This window comes from Pezoporus occidentalis, unplaced genomic scaffold (genome assembly GCF_034315485.1).
Source record: "Pezoporus occidentalis ecotype Australia unplaced genomic scaffold, CSIRO_AGI_Poc_V1 ctg20, whole genome shotgun sequence".
NCBI lineage: Eukaryota > Metazoa > Chordata > Aves > Psittaciformes > Psittacidae > Pezoporus > Pezoporus occidentalis.
The window spans coordinates 5,597,623-5,621,528 of NW_026913856.1; the positions used below are offsets into that span (position 1 = coordinate 5,597,623).

At 42.4% G+C, this 23,906-nt stretch overlaps 1 protein-coding gene across 4 annotated transcripts in view; it reads left to right on the top strand.

Moving 5' to 3' along the window:
• The window catches only part of CMIP (c-Maf inducing protein), a 138,644-nt gene extending 116,231 nt beyond the window's left edge, over positions 1 to 22,413 (top strand). The window contains exons 12-22 of one of the 4 annotated variants that reach the window (XM_062618307.1): positions 5,861 to 5,926; positions 7,063 to 7,089; positions 7,554 to 7,602; positions 8,781 to 8,906; positions 11,319 to 11,435; positions 12,842 to 12,982; positions 13,932 to 13,979; positions 14,705 to 14,851; positions 16,458 to 16,563; positions 17,665 to 17,735; positions 20,287 to 22,413. In XM_062618307.1, the coding sequence (XP_062474291.1) occupies positions 5,861 to 5,926; positions 7,063 to 7,089; positions 7,554 to 7,602; positions 8,781 to 8,906; positions 11,319 to 11,435; positions 12,842 to 12,982; positions 13,932 to 13,979; positions 14,705 to 14,851; positions 16,458 to 16,563; positions 17,665 to 17,735; positions 20,287 to 20,340 (952 nt within the window). In that variant the 3' untranslated portion in view covers positions 20,341 to 22,413. The remainder of the gene's footprint in view (positions 1 to 5,860; positions 5,927 to 7,062; positions 7,090 to 7,553; positions 7,603 to 8,780; positions 8,907 to 11,318; positions 11,436 to 12,841; positions 12,983 to 13,931; positions 13,980 to 14,704; positions 14,852 to 16,457; positions 16,564 to 17,664; positions 17,736 to 20,286) is intronic. The other 3 variants (XM_062618308.1, XM_062618309.1, XM_062618310.1) reach the window with 3 other exon arrangements.
• Positions 22,414 to 23,906: the final 1,493 nt, after the last annotated feature.

Below are 23,906 nucleotides of genomic sequence, written 5' to 3' on the forward strand. Positions count from 1 at the left end.
CCATAAGCACACATACAGAACTGGAGGTAGAACAGGTGAATCCAAGATACTGTTCCCATTAGATTCTTGAGCAGGAAGTTGCTGAAGGCTAATTGGTTTTGTTAATTTATTTTCCCTGGCCTAGTCTCCTCTGTCTTTAGAGAACCTCGCATTGAAATAGCACAGCATCTGATTTCACTTCATCTGGTGGCTTCACACGCCCAGGTGCTACATTAAACACATCATGTATTTAGTCCTGTCCCCTTGACTCTAGATGTTTTCTATAAACACTATGAACTCTCTCAGTCCTGATGCTGGCTTGCATGCTGACTCACTAGGCATTGACGGTTTCATCACGCAGCTGACACACACTTACAGATTCAGGAATGGGCATGTTCTTCTGCACAGTCTCTCCACATTTTAAACAGTTGATATGCCAGGTGTCAATTCCCATGTAATTTCCTGCACTAAGAACTTTTATTTCACTCTGTACCTTAAAATAAGGTATTTTTTTGGCTGTGTTTGGTGTCTTTTTAAAAGTCAAGCTCTTCAATACCAACCGTGAAAAACAACACAAACAGTGTTGTTGTTACAGGTTGTAGGTAGGGAGCAGCTTTGTGCCATTTTCTGGCTTGTACAAGGGTAATTCTGTACACACAGGTTGTGTATACAGAATACCTGTGTATAGTGAAGGACCAGAGATACTACAAAATTGGTGCAGCTTTCCTCAGCTGGCTTGCCAGAGTCCACCTTCTGCTTGAGAAGTCACAACCTATGAGAATACAGCATGGGTTTCTAAGGTAGAGCCACTGATTTAGGTTCCCTTCCATTCTTGTTCATCCCTTGGGTTTTTTCAGACCTGAAAGCATTAATGCAGAAGTTAGTCCTGCTCCTGATTCTGCTACTGGTTTGCTGGAAGGCTTTAAATAAGTTGCTTCTTTTTGTGCCTTAGTTTCCTTACTGTTAAAATACAAGTAAAGGTTTTGAATGTTGATTTTTAAACTCTTAAACCAGTGATAAAAAAGCATTGTAGAAGGGCTGGTAGTTACTAACAAAAATATAAGATGATGCTGTTGTGATGCTTATTCCTTGCATGCTCAGATTCTTCTTGAACGATGGCTTTCTGATGCTCTAAATACTATTACTGTACTTAGAAAAACTGAGACTATAAAGAGAGTCGCAGAACATGCCAGTAGGAAGAAAACATTAATTACAAGACCACTGCTATCCACTAGCTGAGCTCTCAGCAGGCAGTCACTAAAATAATGTTGTAATTAATAACAGTGGTAAGCCAAACATAAATAAGTTGTTTAGCATTGAATTTAATTGTTCTTTTAGGTGTCTGACTCAATATTATCATCAAAACAAGAGAGTCACCAACAATGATATCTTTTTTACATAATTAACTTAGGACAGCAGGGAGTAATTTATTTAGGCAGATTTTAATTATTGAAAGTCTAGTAAATAAGGATTCTTAAGAGTACCTTCAGCAGAGGACATCTTACTGTTCTCCGGACTCCTACACAATACTTACTTTTTTTGGGGAAAAAAAAGCTCTTCTAATATTGATAAAAATGTAGCAGCAGTTATTTAATAATCACTGCAATACCTCACTTTTTGCACAGAAGGGTAATCGTACAGATTATCAAGTTCATTTTTGTGGCTGTTACCAGTTCACCAAGAACGTCTTTGACCCTTTTCTAATGTAGCTGAGTAACAGAACATAGCTATTGCATACTAAAGGAGACCAGAAAATGATGGCTTTAAGGATGCTGGCAGATGACGCAAAGTCAGGGCAGATTTTAAAGGGGAGACAGTCTCTAGTAGAACATGGTATTTTTGTCCTGCGCTCAAAAGTTAATCAAACTTCTGTTGTCAATATTCTCTAATGCATCTGGACTCTGATAGTGTTACTGATGCCAGTCAGTGCCTCCTGAATGCTGCAAGTCTTAAACTGGTCTGTAGAAAATACAGTAAATTGATTGAAATCTTTTGTTTCATCACATTAAATTAGAGGATCTGAGAGATGCTCAGTGTTGTCCAGCGCCTACTTGCATGTTAATGTTTCCATGCATTAGAGAATTCCTTGTACAGCCAAACTTGTGCTTGAACAGCTGTACTGACATTTGCAGCAAAAGGGGCTGTGGATCCTCTTCCTTGGACTAGGACAGACCTACACTGCTCACAGTGTAATAGCATCAGGAAACAGCAATGCAAGTTTGCCCAAGGAGCCAACTTTACCCTGGTCCCAAAGACCCAAGAGGGGGGTACAAGTGTTTGGGCATCTGGAAGAGCCCTTTTCTGTTCTCAGCAGCCAGGACGGGACCTGTCTAGGGCCTTTCTATGGTTCTACGTTTTCTTCTTTTGAAAAACAAGGAAGTCCTGCTCAGAGAAGGCTGGACATAAAAAGAAGCCTCACTGTTTTGCAGATAGCAGGTTTATGCCTTATATGACAGGGGGTCTGGTAGGGAATTTGGTACAGAGCAAGGGAAAGAAGGGACAAGGTACATGTCTGGAGGGCTTGGTCATCTTACTATTTGCTGATAACAGAGGAGTTACCTGAAAGATTTTTGATTGTGCCAAGCTGGAAAAACAAGCTGCTTCCACATAGTTACTCTTTGTGTCTTTATTGCCCTCTAAAAACAGAGGGCTCTGGGCATGCAATCTCTTGGTGTTAAGACTGACAGCTTTCCAAATGCAAGCACTCACTGGAGCTTCCCCTGCCTTCCCCGCATTCCCCGATAGGTCAGTGGCATGCTCTGAATATCCCAAGTGGATTCTCTTATGTCATGTTTATCAGGGTTGCCCCGGGTTGCTAGTGTGTTTTGGATTGTTTGTGCCTCACAGGACACACGGGCAGGTTTTCATTTTGGTGAAAGGTGATCCCGGGGAAGGAAAATGTATTATGTTGGCAGGCCAATAGCGACGATGGCCTAGAGGCGAAGTCACTGCAGTTGGGGCTTAATTATTATGGTTAAGCCAGTGTTCTGGCCAACGTAGGTTTCTGGGTAAGTAAAGCTGTGTGCAGCAGCAGGTGACTGCTCTGACAGCCTTCACCCACTTGGCACCCTGACCTACCAGCACATGGTGCTTCTCACCTTAAAAGAGCAAATCAGACCAGGTGAATACATCAGGGAGTCCTTCTCCCCCTCTTATAAGGCCAGTTTGGGATTTCAGCTGTGTATTAGTGTGAGCGTTCAGCCCAGCACCCTTTGAAGAGCTCCAAAAGGAGTTTGTCACAGGTGCTCCCTACTCTTCCTGGCATGGCCTCTTTGTCTAGCTCGTAGCAGTGGTTGTTAACTGCAGCCAGAGCTAATCTATCTCCCTTTCTTTCCCCGCTTCAAAACACTTCTTCTTGTGCTAGAGCTTTGAATGGGTTGAAAAAAAAAGAGAAAAGAAAAAAAGCGACTGTCTGAAGTGAAAGAAGAGTGCAAATGAGATGAGCACAGACAGAAGGAAGATGTTTTTGAAAAGGGAATAGGTGGGAGGAGGAGAAACACCGTAGGCTTTTAATAAGTAGTTTAGTTTTATTCTTGTGCTATGTTTGTTTCATGTTTCCTGGCTCAGATTGAAGGGATTACAGGCTGTGTAGATGTTATGTTCGGGTCCCATTCATGTGACCAAGTTCTGCTTGTTTCGCAGGACACAGTTTTCTTCCTTTCTTCTCCTCCTAGGAAAACGAGCTATAGTTTATTATCACTGTCCTCTCACAGACCTACTCTGCAAATACGTGCCACACATAACTCCCAGCTTCAAGAAAAGTCAGGGTGTGATACTGTCCAATTCTGTCTGCAGTTTCACTTGGTCTTAGTCTATTACAAAGCAGCTTTTTAATTCCTCTTGCAATTTCCTTTGAAGATCATCCATGAAAAACTGATTGGTTCACATTATTACTGATCAGAACTCCACATATTGCTCAAGGAGGAACGTTAGTGGTGGAGCACTAATCTGAGATGTCCCAGGACCTAAGCTTCCAGGTGGCTCTTAGGCTTCTTAGAGGCAAGATTTGTAGGTACTGTATCGCATGTGATGTGAAACACCTTTAACACCTTTGAATTTCCCAACTCAGCCTTTTCTCTCCTTAAAGAACAATAGCCTGTTCTGAAAGTTGTTTGCATCTATCAATAAAAATGTGTTGGTTTTAGAGTAAAATTGGCCACAAGTTTAGTAGGAATTTCCAGAGGTATATTTATTGAAAGTCATTAGACTTGTCAGTTCTTTGAGGACTCAAGAGCCAGCACTGATGTTGCTCCTTAAGAATACTCTACTCATGCACATAAGTTTTCCTTGTGTCCATGAACATGCCTTTGTGGACTGTCCAACATAATGTGTATTATTAATTTATAGAAACTTCTGGTTTCTGTGGTTCTATAAATGGATGAGACTTTTGGAAATGCATCCATCTTCAGTTTCTCTGGGATAGAACCTTTTCTTTGCAAAAAAAAAAAAAAGCATTATTTTGGAATGGTTCCTGTGCATATGTTGTCTGTTTCTAATGCTATCAGTAGTTACTGTCCATTTGAGAACATTACACTTCGTTCTATCCTAAAGAAACACCATACTTTTGAGCCAAGTTTTCCATAAGTTGCAGCCAATAATCTGACTTTTCAAACTGAAATCTAAAGGGTAGCAGCAGTAAGAGGAGGTGGTAGGCTTTGTACATTGCCTTCTACAGACATCCCAAAGTGTTTCACCCTATATGAGATTTACTGCTCTTACTTCAGTGTGTACTCATTAGTATAAATTGGAGTGAGAATGGCCTCACAAGGCAGTGCTGGGATCTGGGCTTTGGCTGGCCCTGTTTTGGTGCTGACTTTTCCAATTCTCTTACCTTCTGTATCCTTCATCCATCCTGCAATGATTGTACTTTTCATGCAGTGCATCGGTAGGGCAGTTAGTAAGTGCTAACTAACCCCTAAATGCTTGAGATCATTTGGAGGAGAGGGATGGCAGTATGCTAAGTGTTACTGCTGCACGAGAAGCCGTACCTGCTCTACCAGGTGTGGTCAAGCAGCTGGTATTTTGCAGATAGGTTGAGATGATATGCTGCCCAGATTAGTTTGCAGTGGCCAGTGCATGCAGGACATTCTCTTTATCCTAGTTTACATGAACATGCCCTTATGGATGGCTCCTCAGAGCCATACAGACCTTGCCCGCATGTATACTGGTCTGTATACTGTACACTGTCTGCAGTATGCAGTGTACTGTATACTGTCTGTATACTGACAGCAGAGATGAAAACAAAACGCATTAGCTGGGAGCTGTGGTGCTAACAGACACTTCATACTGGGTCCACTGGCCTTTGCTCTCTGCTCTGGTTATCTTCATTTATCCTCTTATACTCCTCATCACAGCGTTCCCTTCACTTGTCCCTCTCCTCTTAAGCTAAAGATTCTGTGCTGTTTGAATTGACCCATTTCTTTGTGCCAAGGTCAAAATGGATTTGGGGGGTATGTTTGTTTCTACAAATGAGCTTATGTATTATAGCAAAAAAAAACCACTCCAAAATAAAAAAACTCCAATTAAATGCAGAGCAGAGCTGTAAATAGCAATGGCCTGGTAATTGCTGTACCAACTTAGATGAAAGTATTACTTAGTGATTAATTGTCAACAGGTTTCATGAACTCTTTAAGTTGACATAAAATCAACATGAAGTCACAGTGACTCTCTGGAAATCATTGTGAATACCAGATGTATTGTGCCTCACTCGAGAATGTGCTGGAAATTCAAAGGGAAATGTCACTGTGGATCTTTTGAGTGTCTCAGTAAAACAGAAGGGTTTTGGTGCCTGCACCAACTTTAGCTTCAAACTTTCTGAACTAACTGTTGACACACCATGTTTAAAACTTGCTAACCTGTTAACAGAATGTTCATTTTTCAGGTCAGACTATGATGACTGGAGACCAGCCCTTGCCAGCTTGCTTCAACCTATCCCATTTCCAAAGGAGTAAGTTTGCACTCTTAGTATTTACTGAGATATTCTTATTACTGTTGTTTTATGGTGAAATACAACGTCAAGTAAAAACTGATGGTAATAGGAGCTTTGTGCCTCTAGTGTTGATTTAAAATGAAGAGTTACTTCGAGGCAGAAGGACATCTTCATCTTCCCTTGCCATGTCTCTAAGATGATGTGGAAGAGAAAAATGGTTAACTGCAGACAGGCAGACAGGAAAGGAAGGAAAGCTGGTGCAGAGAAGAGCAGAGTGAGAGATTCAGTGGAGGAGGTGGCTTTACTGCTGTCACAGAGACCTATATCGTTTGTATTTTGCATTAAATGAAGAAGCTACCCTACGGATCAGCCAAGCTTCCTCGGAAACCTATTAATGAGCAGTAGTGTTTATAAAATGCAGACCTCCATGGACAACCATTACAACCTGTAATTGTACAATTTGCTAGCTTATCACATCCCCTAATGACCTGATGTCTTGAATCAGAGAGGTCTAATCCTCCGTGCGGAGTTACCTGGGCTACAGCGAGAGCTTGGAGATAGGCAACAGAGGCATCATTTGCCTAAATCAAACATGTGCCCTGGGGGAGGTGTAAACCATACCACAATGCAAGGCACTTCACAGAATGACCGCTAATTGCTTTATTGATGCATGGTGTTAATTAGTTGTGACCATACTATAATTGCACTGCAATTAAAGAATTCACTTGACCCTTCTAGGTAGCCAAAATTCTGTAATGATACAGCCTTATTGTAAGTCTTCTACTAGCTTTCTTCTGACTCAAAGCTTTCACTGCCATTAGTCTAAGTCCTTAGACAGGACTCAGGAAAAGCAACAAGATTTGTTCCAAGTAATATTTTGGTTTTCGTTCGTTTTCTCCCGTAGATTAATGAAGAAGACTTTACCTGATCTGTTTGGAAAGATTATTCTTTTTGTCTTGTGTGCTGCAGTATCTTAGCAAATCCTTTATTATGTGGAAAGAGCTGAGTAGTGGTTGTGGTTTGGTTTGGTTTGTTTTTTCTTCTTTTTCTTGTTTCTGTTTTCCCTTCCTTCCATCCTTCTTTCCATTTGTTTCTTTGTTTTTTTCCTTCCTTCCTTCTCCCAAATCCTCATGATTTTCTGTTTTAAATTTCAGGGCTCTTGCACATGAGAAATTTACAAAGTAAGTTTTGGGGGCTTGCTTGTTTTATTGAAGGGGGGTAGTTGCTTAAAATACTTGTACTGGTCAATAATAGCAATGGTTCATTATTCAGTACTGTGTCTCTAATGTTTTTACCTGTGAGGGGCCGTAAGCATGTTCTGCTGATAATAAAAAGATGTAGTTTTCTTTGTAATTTACTGTGGCAGCAGTATCCCAAGGGCTAAAGGCACTGAGTGCTGATAGGGTTTACAAACGTGTTTGTAATGTCTCTGAAACCTTTTCTAGGCTATTGTGAACAGACAGTGTCCTTGGTAATCACTTTTAGCCCTCACATTTCCTTCCTGTGGAAGCAGTTCAACTTGTTTCTCTGTAAAGTGCATGAATATATATAGTTTAAAGTGTAATTGAAGAGAAATGTGACACTCACGTGAATACTGCAACCAGCAGCTGCTTATTCTTGTCCTTTTACCTTTTCTTTCCCCCAGGGAGCTGAAATATGTGATTCAGAGATTTGCAGAAGACCTGAGGCAAGAAGTGAGTCTATTGACAGGTTACACAGAGTATTAACAGGGGGAGCTGAAAGAATGCTTGTTCTGAAGATCTCTCCTTAAGTAGTTTGTTTCAAAAGATGGTGTGGTTTTGCTGTGCTTATGTTGCTTAGGGAGTAATAGCCGGTCAAGGCACACGGCGTTAATATGAATGGTTTCTGGCTTTATGTATAAATGTGTTGTGACCTCCTTGTCTGGTATCAGTTGCTGTCCTTGCTCTGCAGTAAACTGCAACCAGTAAGATCTTCCCACTCTTAACCTCTGAGGGCTTTTCTTCCGTACAAAAGAAAAAAAAAAGGAAAGCAAAATCCAGGGACCCTTACAGCTTGTGAAATGACAGGTTTTATGTGGCTGCTTTTCAGTCACATTGTGTGCAAATGACCGTAATTCCCATGAATTAGCAGGAGAAAGGGGGTGGGAGGTGTGTTACTGGAAGGAGTGCATAGCTGTAGCCTCATGGTGGCTGACTGCTGCACGTGTAGCTTGTTCAACATCATCAGCTGGAGAAAACCTTAATTAAGACTCCTCTATTAAGCTGTGGGAACAGATACAGTAATCTCTACAGTGGGCCAAATTTAGACTAATGGTAGCTTGCTAGTGCCAGTTCTTCAGTGCAGCTTCTTACGTATTCCTGTTAATTTGTGGATTTCCTTCACCCTGACTCTGGTCACATTTTATTATAGCAGGAGTAATAAGATTTTTTTAATGATTGGAAGGAGCAAGCCATTAGCCAATTGCATTTGGTGTGCAGATCACATCAGAAGTGTAGACACACATGGCGGTACAATGGGGGGAAAATGGCAGAAGCTCAGAAATTGCAGTCTTTTTGTTTCATTTTCATTTGTGGTTTTGTTTTATTTCTTTTGGGGATGGGGTTTTTGTTTTGGTTTTTCAAGTGAAAGGAGTTGTTCTAGATCAGAGCAAATTTGTGTAAAGGGAATGAAAGAAGCCATGCAATGAGTGATGATACAGCTTCCGTCCTTGCTTGTACTGCAGAAATGATTCTGTGAGTGGAGACTTGCCTGTAGCTCTGTAGATTGGAATATTAACCGTGGATTTCCAGCAGACCCTGGTTTTATAGTGACTTCTTTTGGCCAAGCATGGGAGGCACCCGTGCTTACTGGCAGGAACTGTAACCTTCCCAATGTCTTCACTTTTTGGCAGGTCCACTCATGCTTGCTGAGTGTGCGGGCTGGCAAGGACGGCTGGTTCCAGCTCTACAGCCCTGGTGGAGTGGCATGTGATGATGATGGGGAGCTGTTTGCCAGTATGGTACGTGTCTGCCATAATGTGAGTTTAGTAACTTCTTTGCAGTAAGTAATGCGGTTTTGTCATGGTTCTGTAAACTACAAGTACACACCAGGCTAAATCTTTATATCACCAAAGCGATTGAAATTCCTTGCAATCACAATTTGGCTAATATGTCAGCTTTCTCTTCTTGAACTTCGGTTGTTTTTGCACTGTGTAGTGCACAGAACCATGTGTATATGTATGTGTGTGTGCATATGTATTTTTGTATTTATAAATACATGTGTTTGTCTGTATAAAGAACTCTTTCAGAATATGGAATACTGGGAGGCAGGTGCAACAGACTGTTCCACACATCCACACCTATAGTTTTCATTGATAGGCTACCTTGGAATTTAAAGCCAGCAGTAATATTGAATTAATCAAAGGGTGGATATATAGATATAAAAATATGTTAGCAGTTTCTCTGCCCAATTACATTGTTGTGGGGACGTATAATTAGAAACCAGCATTCTATTTCTTAGTAGTTATTTCTTTTGTAACTCTCAGAAAGACTAGACAGAAAATAATAAGTTTTAATCGCTGATGCTGCCACTGGCTTCCTGTGCAGCCTGGGTCAAGTCACGTAAGTCTTGATGTTTATTAATTCTCCATATACCAAATAAGATGGAAATGGTATTACTTCCTTTCCCTGGTAAGGGGAATAATGTTTGTTGGTGTACAGTGGAGTGACTTTCAGGGGGATCTATACTTTGTGCATCTCCCTCATGCTGAACATGCACGTCTGTTTCTGCACTTAAAACTTACTATATGCTTTAATCCAGATGGATCAGATACCTTTAAAACAGGTAATGGACAAAGACTGTTCACAGAAGGTTTCATCCCTCTTTACTGATTCTGTCTTTTATGTTTGGAAAGAAAATTTCAGAATGATATAATTTCTCCTGAGAGCTTTTGTGGTCCGCGATATTTATGAGCATCAGGAGGTGGCGTGCATGAGAGCACAGTGCTAACATACATCAATACGCAGTACTCTGTGCCCTTTGCAAGGATGTTGATAAATACTTAAAGAGCTGCTAACAACTAAAGTATGGAAAACATCCTGATCACAGATGGACCTTGCGTTAAGTGGTAGCATCAGTATTTTCTATCACTGAAGAAAACCTCCTAAAAAGTTTAATGATAACTGCATGAAATGAAATCCTTCTTGGCGTTAAGCTTACTGTTTTTAAAGGATACCTTTAAAAACATGGATGCTTAAGAAAATATTTTGTGTTTTTTCTAAAGGCCTTGCTGGTAATGAAGCCACGAGGAAGAAGAATTGCATGGTAGCACATGATCTGCATAGAACTGACCCCACCATGGCGTGGTTGTGATATTTTCAGCAGTGTTGAACATAGTCCAGGCAATACTATGAACCAGGGGAACCACAGAACGTATTTACAAGTTTATTGTAATGTAGACTTAACTGTAGTTAATGGAGCTCTTAACTGCCCAGGTCACTGGAAACTACAAATTGTCACACAGTGGTCTGCCAGCAAACTGGTGAATCAGCTGTCTGGGCCATAAAATAGGACTTTAGCTGGGAAACTGAAATTGTCTGCAGCTAATCTCTAGGGCTTTTCAATGGGAGAGAATATTGCCAGTATCTTTTGTGAGAAGAGACTCTTTAACGTTTCATTTGTAAAAGTGGCTTTGCATTTGTGCCATAGGTGTTACTATGTGATATCATCCGATGCTCTCTGGAGGTAGAAGTCTGCGGGACAGTGTTGTCAACTAGTGGACTCAAGAGAGTTTTACTCAGGCAGTGTTCTCAGCATTTCTTTCCTTTCAGAGAAAACTGAGCAAGAGAGAAAGCAAGATAATGACACAAGAGCATGTGAAAGCACATGAAGTCATCTCTGACTTAGGGCTCAGGACTGCTTTCTTAAGGCATTCCTTCCTTTCCCAGTCAGTTCCTGTCTGCTCATTCCAAACAGGTGATTTTGTCTGTCACCACCCTTGAACCAAGGCTAGTGTTCAGCCAGCACCACTGCCTTTTACCTAGGCATCCAGCCCACACAGCCCTTGCTCACCAGCTGCCACTTCCAGAGAAACTGGACTGCAAACAGATGTGAAGGAAGAGTCTCCTGTGGTTCCCCTGGGGCTGGGTTCATTGTGTTACTAGGGATGGGGACAATTGCACAGCTGCTTTGATGTTTCCTGGGGAGCCTGTATCAGGCCTCTGTCAGCTGCGCTCCTTCATGGAGGAAAACTACCCACTCCCTCAGATCTCACTAGGTATCACTTCCAATCAGCAATAAAGCTGTTGAGAGATTGCAACCATAATGGTAATGAGGGACCCCTTTTCTTTAGATTTGTCTACGTTTTGTGTGACTGTCTAACAATGTCGCTTCCAGAGGTACATATGTTTCTTAGGCTAACGCCTCTAATTTAACTCTGTTTCTCAAATAGGTGCATATTTTAATGGGATCCTGCTATAAAACAAAGAAGTTTCTGCTTTCGCTGGCTGAAAATAAACTGGGACCTTGCATGCTGCTGGCCTTAAGGGGTAACCAGACAATGGTTGAGGTAAGCCCTAAACATATGTGGTTATGGTTTATGAGCAGTGTTCAGGTTTCACACTGCCTTTCCCAGAATTAGGTCTAGTGGAACTGTAGAAACCAAGCATAATGGAATATTGTTGTTCTGCAGTGCAAATTATATGAACAGTGAGTGCAAGAATATTTGGAGAGAGGTTGTTTGCTCTAAGTCAATTGGAGGGGCTAAGTTGGGAAATAAATGGCCATCCATGATAATGTAGTCTGTGGTGAGGGGTCAGAACTCAGAACCACAAGGCTTTTCCATGACTAAATTCCTGATGCTTGTCTTGCCACGTGCAAAATGAACAATGCGTAAGTACTGCATTTACAAAACCTTATTTACTTGCATTAATAAACTGATTTTTGTGTGCCTATGATTGGTTATTTTTGTTGCACTAATAGTTTAAACATATTTTTCTGGGTTTCTTTGAAGATCTTTCTTGATAAATGCCATCATGCATTTTAAATGGAAATAGAGCATGGTTAAATAGGTGGAAGAAATTACAGTTTTTCCTTGAGCTAGATCTGTGTGTGTGCTAATTTAATCCAGTAAATAACAGAGTGCACTGTGTGAATTTGAATATAATTTTGCTTGATTTTTTTTATTAAAGGTAATTAGAATGATGCAGGGAATAAAAGCTTTGCATTCTAATTGCAATGGCATGATGTGTGGCTGGAAAGGCAGGGCAGCATGAGGGGTGCAGCTTGTGTCCTAAGCCCATGCAACCCATTGGAATCATTCCCTGGTGTCTAACTTGCTCCTGTGCAGCACCTATGGCAGCCTCTTGCCCAGGGGCGAGTGAGGCATATTCCCAGTGAGATGTAAGGTGCTCTGGCCACAGCAGCAAGCTTCCAGCATCACCATTTCTTGGAGCCTCCCTGACCTTTCCTTAACCTGCCTTACAGACAGGATACACTGGACCTGCATTCTGCTTGCGCTTAGGGACAGAAAATCCAGCACTTAGGGAGCTGCTTTGCTCTGCTACTGATGTGCTGATGCTGATATCCCAAGTGTGCCAATCTGCAGTCTAGCCAGTGTACCTGGGAAATACTGGATCGATTGTACCTGTTCTGAATCAGGCTGTGGCATGGATCCATCTTCCAGGACTGATGCAAAGTAATTGCGCCTCTCAGTCAGAAGGAATGAGCACTAATGGAAGACAGGGTAGATAGTCTGACTTTCAGACATTAGAGTTCATTCTTTACGAATAAAAATTGGTTTCTTGTGTTGGAAGGTCAGCAAAGGTTGCTGTGATCCTCTCATCTAGCCTGAATAATGCGTGCTCTCAGAACTTACCCAAGTAATTTAAACTACATGGACAATGTAATTAGGATATTTGGAACCAGCTGAATATAAATACTGCGGTGACCACTCTTCTTTCTTTCTGCTGCTAGATTTTATGTCTGATGCTGGAATACAACATCATTGAAAATAATGACACCCAGCTCCAGATCATCTCTACCCTGGAAAGCACAGACGTGGGAAAGAGAATGTATGAACAGCTGTGTGACAGGCAGAGGGAGTTAAAAGAGCTGGTATGTCACCGGGCATGCAGTATTGCCATAGCACATTGTGGTCTGTCCTCTCCAGAAATGGAGGTACAAAAGAAAGACAAGCAGGGTGTGAAATTCCCAGTTAACAACAGGATGGGAGCAGTATTTGGAGGATTTTACTGTGAATATATATACTGTGTGATATTTACTGATGTGTCTAATCCCATACTATGTTTATGAATGATATTCAATAACCTGCTTAGAATCTGTGTGAAAGAAGGTGAAATCCTGATGTCTCAAGATCTTGCAAGTCAGCTTGTCGAATTCTGCCACCTTTTGACGTATGAATAGCAAACGGTTCTAGTGCTGGCCAGCATTTCTTAATGCTGTGACATTCATAACATTTCATGAGATGGTCTTTAGGTCTAGTTCTCAGAGCAAGACCCTATGAGAAAAAGATTCCCCCCCCCCCCCCCCCCCCCCCCCCCCCCAGTTTTAAAGATGGGATCTACAATTTGAGTGCTCTCATTACCACTTTTTCACCTATGCAGACATACCCACAATCTTCCCTCTTTCACACTTGTATTTGTTGTCTTTAACCCCTGCCTGAAATGCATATGCTTTTTTTAAAGCCAGACAAATGATTTTATCAGCTGTGCAGCCTCAACCCCTTTGTTATCTTAGCCCAGCATTTTAAGGCAGTTTTCTTTAAAGTGAAAGTAACCAAGTAATGGAAGGCTGAATCAGACAAAATGCTGACCCACAGCATGAAGCTGCATTTAGTGGACGTCCCCTGGGTAGCAACAGGCCTGCATCTAGCACGCTCAGGAAAGAATCTGTCAGTGCAGAAAGAGCAGGGACAGAGTGGAAGGGCTGGCAGGGAGCTTTGAAATTGGAGTAGGGTTTGCCCTAGTGTTGAGCCTGATAGAGTTCAGATGGTCTGAAATGTAGAATGGCAGCTTGTTTGACCAAAATATCTTCTGTCTTACAGCAAAGAAAAGGTGGTCCCACAAGATTAACACTGCCATCCAAGTCCACCGTAAGTAAATCACATCAATAGAGAAACAAGCTTTATCTTAACATATTTAGACACTTGGTTTATATTTGCCATGTGGCACAGGGGTTTTGGTGAGTTGAGAGGGGAGTCATGCACTCTCTCTGTCAACACAACTGGAGTTTACACAAGTAAGGGTGTATTTCCATTCTTGGGCCTATGCAGCAGTTTCCAATAGAAGTCGAAGCCTCAGTCTGTCAGGTTTATACTGGCATGCAGATTTGGAATGGTAGATTTTGGGGAAGAATTTTGCATTAAAAAAAAAGCAGATTTCACAATATCCAGTTCTGGATCTTAGACATGTAGGTCTGCAAGAGACCTATCACTGTTGCAGTTAAGGCTGGTGTAAACCCAGACTAACTTCACTGAGGCCAAGTGATGGTCCTGGGTATGGTTTGGATCTAGAACCTGCAGTGAAACATTAAGTTAAAAGGCCCACTGAAGCCTTTGTGTCTCATAAGGATACACACACAAAGAACACTTCAGTCCTCGTGTCTGGATAAGTTTTTCCCAGGGTATATAAAGCAACACTGCCACAAGAGCCCAGCTGCCTGCCAAACAAACCGAAACTTCTCTGTGTGGTTCTCTGTTACTGTAAACAAGTCTTATAATTGTGCAGCTCCTGCTGGTTAACAGTATCCGTGATACCGCTGCACGTTGCAGGCTGAGGAGTCAATAGTCTTGCTCATCCATCTCTGGTTTGCTTTCAGGATGCAGACCTGGCCCGCTTGCTAAGCTCAGGATCTTTTGGGAATCTGGAAAACCTCAGCCTGGCCTTTACCAATGTGACAAGTGCTTGTGCTGAGCACCTCATTAAACTGCCTTCTCTCAAGCAGCTGAACCTGTGGTCAACTCAGGTAAGTGCTTTGCAGACTGAAACTCAGAGCAGGAACCAGTGCTGACTAGTTCTGAAATTTCACATTACATCAGCAGGAGAAGAGAGTGTGAAGAGGCTTGTTTAGAATGAGTTTGTCTTTGTGCTATTTTTACAGGGCCTGTCTATGGTCTAGTTCATCTTGGAGGCTGGTTTTTCTTTGCCACCTTTTTTTTTTATTATTTCTTCCATTTTATTTTCAGTTATAAAGGAGTTGCTGCTTGGGTTGGATGTTCCAGTTGGGTGTTGTTGATACTGTGTATTTTGCTGTGCTGCTTTTTATCTGAGAAGCACTTATGCTTTCACCCATTTGGGGTGACAAAAAGGAGTCTGTGCAGCTCATCTGGTTAAGTGAAGCAGAGTCTTTACAGTGCAGGCAGTGAACTGCTCTGAATGCTGATCAACCAGAATTTGTTTAAAAACAACAGCAACAAAAAGAAACTCAAATAATGAATAAATGGAAGGAAACTATAAATGAGAATGTGGGAAGCAAACTATAAATGAGAATGTGGTTATTCCCTGCCCATGGCAGGGGGTTTGGAACTGGATGATCTTAAGGTCCTTTCCAACCCTAACTATTCTATGGTTCCATGATTCTATTTTGTAAGCAAAAAGAAGCCAAGTTAACTGAATAAATTATTCAGTTGTTAATTGAAAGAGCTTTTTAAGTTAAATTTTTCTTCTACATTTCCCTGCTGGTTTTGGCCTCTGAGGTTCTCCATTGAACAGGTTTTCCCCATTTTCTGTTAGCACCTATTTGCAGTGCTCACTGAAAATATGTTTATTCTCAGTGGAACCACAAAAGCAGCATTTTTTTTCCCCACCCAAATGTCATGTAAATAATCTTGTTTTGTTTTCCTAACTACTTTTGTATCCCAGAAATTTCCTCTTTTTTTGTGTGGGGAATATGAAGTCCAATCTGATTGCTTGCTTGTTTGAACACTGCCTTGCGTCTCCTCCAGATTTGTTCTAACAATGTAACTTTGGGATTTGAAAACTTTGATGCTTCTTGCTCGAAATGGGTTTGATTTTACTGGACAAAGAGCCTGCTTTTTGTATCATCTTTTTTTTTAATTATTAAAAAAAAGAGTTTAAATTCCATTTATTTTGTGATATCCTGGTTTCCATTAATCTAGGATTTAGCAACAACAGAAACCAAGTGGGTCAGTAGAACAATTACCAATCAATAGTGCATTGTTCTTGAGACCAAAATAGCTAATTAATACCACTTGCATTATGCTCTTGTTTTGTGATGTGGTTGGGAACTGACTGAGCCTGCCATAACCATCTTGTATAGCCCTGGTGGGAACGCCCTCATACAAAGTCCAGACTTCAAAGGCACCATTCTGATTAAATGATGGCCTGCGGTTAAGTGTGCACAAGTCACTTAATTTTTCTGTTCCCCATCTGCAAAAACAGGGATAGATCTATTTGCTTTCTCTCCTGTCATTTGAGACACTGGTAAACAATCAGAGTGTGGCTTTGAGGACTGATCTGCAAACCTCGTTTCAATGTGCCGTGTTTGCACTGAGCAGCTCGCACGTGATGTTCATGCACTGTTTGAAAGCAGTTCTGCTTTTGCCCCACAGTTTGGAGACGCAGGGCTGCGGCTTCTCTCTGAACACCTCACGATGCTGCAAGTGCTCAACCTCTGCGAGACGCCTGTCACAGATGCTGGGCTGCTGGCACTTAGTTGTAAGTGACCAAAATAAGCTACAGAGGAAAATGACATGGGTTCGGAGGAATTCACGTGGGTTCAGACAGAAGATTGATTTCTCGGCTGCCACGGCGCTGCTTCCGCAGGGATTTAGGACAGGCTTTGGTTGTGTTTGGGTTTAAACTTCCCTCCTCCCTGCCTGCTCAAGTGGCTGGGCTGTTAAGCTGCAGGCAGGGGAAGCAGGATGATGATCTGAGCCCAGTGCTCAGCGGGCTTTGCTGTCCAAGACTCTACTCTGGCTCTGCCTCTGACTTTACCAGCAGCACTTGTCTCAATCTCACGTGGTGACCTGTTGCCCTGAGACTTCTCAGCTTTGTTGTGTGTGCGGTGTCCCCTCAGGTGGCAGTCTGACCTTGTGATGCAGGAGGGGAAGATTGCAAAACCACGTAGCAAGTTATTAGTGAGTTTTGCAACTGTGAGCAGCAGGTTTCGTACCCTCTGTGGCCCTTTTTTGTTTCTTCTTTCTGGGGAGGTGAAACTCTTGCTATTTAAATAGGGTGAGGCAGAGCAGGGCCATCTAAGCAGCATTCAGGATTCCCCCGTGCACTGCGAGCTGCTCGATGTGCCAGAATGAAACCCTTTCCTACATAGTGTATTATAAACCTCGCCTGTTGGGTTTAAAGGGCTCCTTTAATAGGCTTGATCCTACACAGACATGCCAGACAGGCCAGTAGTTATGGCTCATCTTAGGAAACTATTCCGCTAAGTACTGGAGCCTAAAATGGAAATGGGGGGAGGGAGGACTGCTGGATCAGCATGGCCTCTGCGTGCACCGTGCGCTGAGAACGGGCACTGTGCAGAATAATGTGCAGGAAACTGATTATGAGAAGTTGCCTGAACTCCTTTGAAGTCAGCAAACTTAAGCATATGCTTAATGGCCCTTCCTAAATAGGGACTTTTTCCTGGATGAGGGCCCAAACAGCTGTTTATCCATTTGTACTTCTATATTTTACACTATTCAGCTTTTTCCTGAGTGCACCGCACACAGTCGTGTCTTGTTTATTCTTTGACCTACCGTAAGCTTGATATTTTAAGAAAATGCAGCATGATCATAAATATCTGTGTGTTTTCTGTTTTAGCCATGAAGAGCCTGTGTAGCCTGAATATGAACAGCACCAAACTTTCAGCAGATACCTACGAAGATCTCAAGGTATTTCTGAATTGCACCCACGAAAGATGAAAAGTAGCTGGACCACAAGGACTTGCACATTTTGCAAGTGCCTGGTAGTAGTGCCTAGGGCAGAGAGAACTGGTCCTGCGGAGTGGGTAGCATGAAAGCCATCTGAAGAGGGGGAACTGGATTGTTTTGGGGAGGTGATGACTGAAAACAGCATTGTGAGGTTGCTGGCTTTGACTGACTCAGGAAACAGTTAATATGCTGAATAGATGAGTATGAGATGAAATCAGAAACTGAGTCTTTTCACCAGTGCTATCAACAGTAAGGATTTCAGAAACAGGAGCATATTGTTTGTTTCTGGTGAGGGTACAGTAGAATCTAGTTCACACCACCAGAGCTGTGTCCTGTACTCTTAACAGGATCAAAAGTAATGTGGGTGAACAGCATTACGGAGCCTTGATGCAGAATGCAAAGGGAGAATTAAAAGCATTGGAAAAGGTACAGGTTTATCTTTGATACCTTTTGGATTGGACCTGGGCTTTAAACAGAAATGCCTGCACAAATGTCCAGTTCCTGAGTTTGACCTGTGAGATATGTACTATGAATTCACAACTGCCCTAACAAAATGGTGTCAAGAACTAGAATGTAGCTGTGGGAGGGGAATAGCCCAGGTGGTTTCAGGCAAAGACTGCCTGAGATGTGTTGGCTTTCATGACTTTAGGTGGACTTCAGCTTCACTCTGATGTTGCTTGAGTTGCATCTCCCAAAGTCTTACCCTATAAACTCAAGGGCTGAAGGAGAAACTCAACATTATGTTGTCTTGTGTGTTGAAACCTTCGATTGTGCCAGGCTTACAAACTTGGGTTGAGTTTCGAACTTGAGGCAAGTCCTGAAGCTGCTCTGCTTTCAAACTGCAGCATCTCTCTTTGGTTCTGGCTGTGGAGCCAGGGCTACCCTGGGGACTTGGTTGCAATGCTGCTAGGGTGGATTTTTCAAGATCAGGTTTTCAAAGCTTGTGTCACAATTGTATATGCAAAGAAGTCGCCCTTGGAATTAACAGCTGGTTTGCAGATGGGTTCACACAATGGAGCTTGTATCAGGCCTCAGGCGTTTACAGACAATCGAGGTCAATGCTGCATTTGGCCTAGGGCTCTGAAATCAAGTCTCTTGAAATGCTCCCCTAGTCCTACCCCTGCTTCTGAGCCCCTTTGCCGCTAAGTTCGTACCGAAACTCATGTTTTCCTAACCAGTTCCCTCTGCTCTGGTATTGCATTAACAGTCCTTAGCAGCAACTGAGAAAGTGACTTGCCAGGGCAAACAGCAAAACTGGCTGTGAGCAAAGGCCTGATGATTGCAGAGCATTAAAAAAGCTGAGGAAACTTGTGCGTCACTTTTTCCCCCCTCTCACCTCTTTCATTGAGATTTATCTAAGTGGCCATTTTTGTCAGAGCTCTGTGTGTGTTCAAAGGGAGGGTAATAGTTTCTTCCCCTGGGGCACATGGTTGTAGGTCTGTTGGGAACAGCTCAGACTTCAAAGAACACGTTTTTGATACAAATCTTTCCTTCTTCTGCCCTTGGTCTGCGAGAGCACTTGGGGCACATGCCAGTGATGACATTTCCTCTCCCTTCTCCATCCCTCACCCCACTAAACACGCTTGCACACACACAGACGCCCACATATGTACCAGGCAGGCTGAACCAGACAATAAATAAACACCCACTACTGAAGTCATTATTGCCTAACTGAAAAATTATTTGCTGGCAGTGTCTGTAGGATTATGACTAGCTCTTATCAAAATATGCATGCACATAAATCAAGGAGTGAGGTAATAATGACTCCTAGAAACTTCCAACTCCTCAATTATGCCCTAGCCTAATTAAACGTGTTTGTTTGTTTTGAGAGAATTAGCTATACGATTATGGTCAGGGAGCACGGAAACAGGATCGGCAAGTGGGAACCCTCCAAACACCAGATTTGCCTCTGCCTCGCGCAGGGTAATTGAGGAACAATACGATCAACAGCAGTGGGTTATGGAAAGGAGACTACAAAGACACCAGAAGTTGATAAAACACACTCAGATGGTTTTAATACATGGAGGGAAAAATCGAGCAGTGACTGAGTGGAGGCTGAAGAAGTAGCGTGTGGCTGTTTGCTGCAGTTTGACAGACAGGTTTTCATAGAATCATGGAATGGTTTGGGTTGGAAGGAATTAAAGCTCATCCAGTTCCAACCCCCTGCCATGGGCAGGGACACCTTCCACTAGAGCAGGTTGCACCAAGCCCTGTTTTGCTAAGCCTGTGTATAATGAAGGAGACCTGATCTGGACCTGGTGACTGATGCATGGATGCTACCAAAGCCACTAGTTGGACTTGGTCCTGTGTGTCCATGAAGGCTCTGCACTGTCCCTTCATTAACACCTGTGTGCTCCACCTGTACTCTGCTGGGTGTAGTGCATCTCCCTGCACTTTGTGGCCGATAGAGACACCCTCCCAGGATGCTGATGGTATGGATTTGCCAGGACCTTTATCCCCGAGTCCTAAACACATGTCATTAATTCTGCCTTTTCCCTACCCTCCCGCACAGGCGAAACTACCCAATTTGAAGGAAGTGGATGTCCGCTACACCGAAGCGTGGTGAAATCTCTGCCTCTGACTCTTCTCTTTTGCTTCTTGCGAGGAGGAAAGGATTTTTAAAACAAACAGAGAAAAAACAAACTAAGAAATAACTTTTGTCTAATCCCTGTAGAGCAGTGAGTTTTGGGGATTTGGTGTCAGGAGTTGTGGTTGTGGGGGAGAGGAGTGGTGTTGTGTGTGTGTGTGTTGGGGGGGGGGACAGGGCAAGCCTGGACCCAGATGGATTCTTTCAGCTTTGTGATTTCACGAATCTACATAAATTTAAATAGAAAAGTAAAAAAAAAAAAAAAAAAAAAAAAGAAAAAAGAAAAAAAAAACAACTTTGTAGCAGCAAGAGGATTATAAAGAAGAAAAAAAAGACAAAACAAAAAAAAAACCTTTGTGGGTTTTATTTGCCTTTGTGTTTTATGCGGTGTGGAGAAAAAAATAATTCGTTTGTTGTTATTTGCCTGGGTTTTCTTGGCTGGCGCCCAGGTAGTCAGAACTCTGCCACCAGTTCTGCTCCAGAAAATCCAACTTACAGAAATCTCAAGAGGAGAAAACCAAAACCAGTATGATTTTCACCTCCCCCCCCTTGTCCTGCAGTTGTTACACAAAGTAGTTGTTTTTCTTTTTTGTACATAAGATTTACATTATGCACCTATTTAAGAAAATGGTTCACAAATAACAGGTCTGGGACCTGTCTTTTATTTATGAGTTGTTAATTCTTTTACCTTTTCTTTCTTTTTTTTGTGTTTAGAACTGTATAAACTAGTTTGCTGTCTTGTTACTAGTATTTCTTTTTTTTAAAGGATTTGTCCTCTTTGAAGAATTGCCTTTCAGTAATGCATACTGTATTATACTCCCTCTCTGTCACAACATTCATCACATTGTCCTTTCTGACTTCGAAATGCCTCTACTGTTATAAGATATTTCCTTCCTGTTACCAAGTAGGAAGGAAAATATCTCTCATGGGGTTATAGCTGTAGGGGGAAGGGTGCAGAGATTAATACAAGCCACATTTCCTTCTGAAGCCTATAAGCTTTTTCTAGTCTTTTAAACTGTGTCAGGTTTAAATGTGGGGATAGGAACGAGATACCGTGTATTTTGCCAATAGGGTATTCGCCAAACTCTGTAGCTTTTACAAGTTGCCTCTGTTGTTTTCTGTGTACGTCCAATATTTCAGAAAGAGAAAAAAAAGCTCTCCCTCCATGTTGTGCATCAGTTTGTTCTGTTCCCCCCCCCTCCCCTTCCCTTTCCCTCACTACCTGTTCTGTGCACGCATTGTTCTGCATGTTCCTCTGGGGAGACTGAAGAAATAGCGTTGTTGCTGATCTGATAGCTCTGACCTGTCTGTAATGTGACTGCTACATTTTTCAAACTCCACAATTGCTTAGAAGGTGATTTTTTTAATAATTGTGGTTTCTTTTATATCTGCGCTGTCGACTCCTTTTTTTCATAATGAGCCTTTCTTGTACAGACCTGCTTATTTAAAAAAAGCAAACCAAAACAAAATGATGTTTTCTTTCTTCTGTTTTAACACCTTTATTTCTTTATTTTATTCTTCAGCACCTCAAGGTTTCACATGCAGCCATTTTTTTTTTTTATATATAAAAATATATTATATTTAATCTTATTCAGTGGAAGCCAAGCTTTTGGGTTTTGTTGTTTTGGTTTTGTTTTCTATAGGTTTTTTGTGTGTTTTTTGTTTTTGCTTGTTTGTTTTCTTTTTTGTTTTGTTTGGTTTCAGTTTTATTTTATTTTATATTTTATTTTTAACCTCTGTTGCTGCCCAAATCATGAGGTTTCCATCTTTTTTTTTTCTTTTTTTTTTTTTTTTTTTTTTTAATGAGTGAAAGGGGAATTGAATTTTAACTCAAGTAACGTGCCAGGTTTCCCCCCCTTCAAATCCCAAGCTGTATGAAGATGCAGTATGGGAAGAAAGAATTAAAACAAATTAGAAAGAAGAAAAATTAAGCCAACATTTTCCTTAGCACTGTTGCTTTTACCAATGGTTTACTACTACTGTTCTGTAGCTGTGTACAAAGAGATGTGAAATAATTTCAGGCAAAAATAAACTGTAAGTGAGTATCTTTTAGCTGCGTGCTTTGTGTTTTCTTTCTCTGGCCCAGTGATGTGGGGATGCTGTGGGAGGTACGGAGCTGGAGGGTCATGGCTTCATGAGGATGGGGTCTCAAGGAGCCATGGGCTTTCACAGCTTGCTCCATGCTGCTGTCATAGAAGCATAGAATCACAGAATGGTTTGGGTTGGAAAGGACCTGAAGATTATCTAGTTCCAACTCCCGCTGCCATGAGAAGGGGTGCCTCCCACTAGACCATGTAGCCCAAGGCTCCATGTAGCCTAGCCTTGAACACTGCCAAGGATGGAGCATTTGCCACTTCTTTGGGCAGCCTGTGCCAGTTCCTCACCACCCTCACAGTAAAGAACTTACTTACAAAGAACTTTATCTCTAACCTGAACTTCCCCTGTTTCAGTTTGCACCCATCACCCCTTGTCCTGTCACTACAGCCCTTGATGAACAGCCCCTCTCTGGCATCCTTGTAGGCCCCCTTCAGATACTGGAAGGCTGCTATGAGGTCTCCATGCAGCCTTCTCTTCTCCAGGCTGAACAGCCCCAACTTCCTCAGCCTGTCTTCATACAGGAGGTGCTCCAGTCCCCTGATCGTCCTTGTGGCCTCCTCTGGACTTGTTCCAACAGTTCCATGTCCTTTTTATGTTGAGGACACCAGAACTGCACACAATGCTCCAGGTGAGGTCTCACAAGAGCAGAGTAGAGGGGCAGGATCACCTCCTTCGACCTGCTGGTCACGCTCCTTTTGATGCAGCCCAGGATACGGTTGCTTTCTGGGCTGCGAGCGCACACTGAAGCCGGCTCATGTTCATTTTCTCATCAACCAACACTCCTGCTCTGTGCACCTCGGTGTGCCTCAGTACTGCCTCTCTCCTCGCATCTGCAAAGCAGGGCACCAGGGGTTGTTTTCCACCAGTCATCAGATTTCGAGGCACCAGCACCTACAAGGAACAGTCCTTGGGCAACATGGTCTAGTGCAAGGGAGCTGGAACTAGATGATCTTAAGGTCCTTCCCAACCATAACCTATGATTCTGTGAAAGGTGGAGAATCAGGACAGTTGTGCTTCTGTGCAGCCAGTTCTTGCATCCCTACCCTAGACCAGTTATCTCTGCACTGTTCCTAATCCTTCCCAGGCTCCGGGAGTCCTTGCACTGGCCATCAAAAGAGCTGCATTTGTGGTCTGGGTTTTGTTCTTCTCACTGTTTGCCTGAAGTCTGAAGTAGTACTGGGAACACTGGGGCATACCCAGACTCGGGAGGGGTTTCTGTATGTTAAGGTGTGTTTCAGGGCAGCATCCAGTGTACGAACCTGCTGCATTTGCAGTCTGCTCACTGCCCTTGATAAAACACACTGGTGTGTGGGCTGGGCTCCAGCAGAATATCCAGCTGAAGCTTCACAACCCTCCTTCAATTGTCTAGACAATTACTAAACCTCTTTAGCTTTTAAACAAATGGGACCCACTTGAAACCAATTCTGCAGATGTTCACCTTCATCATG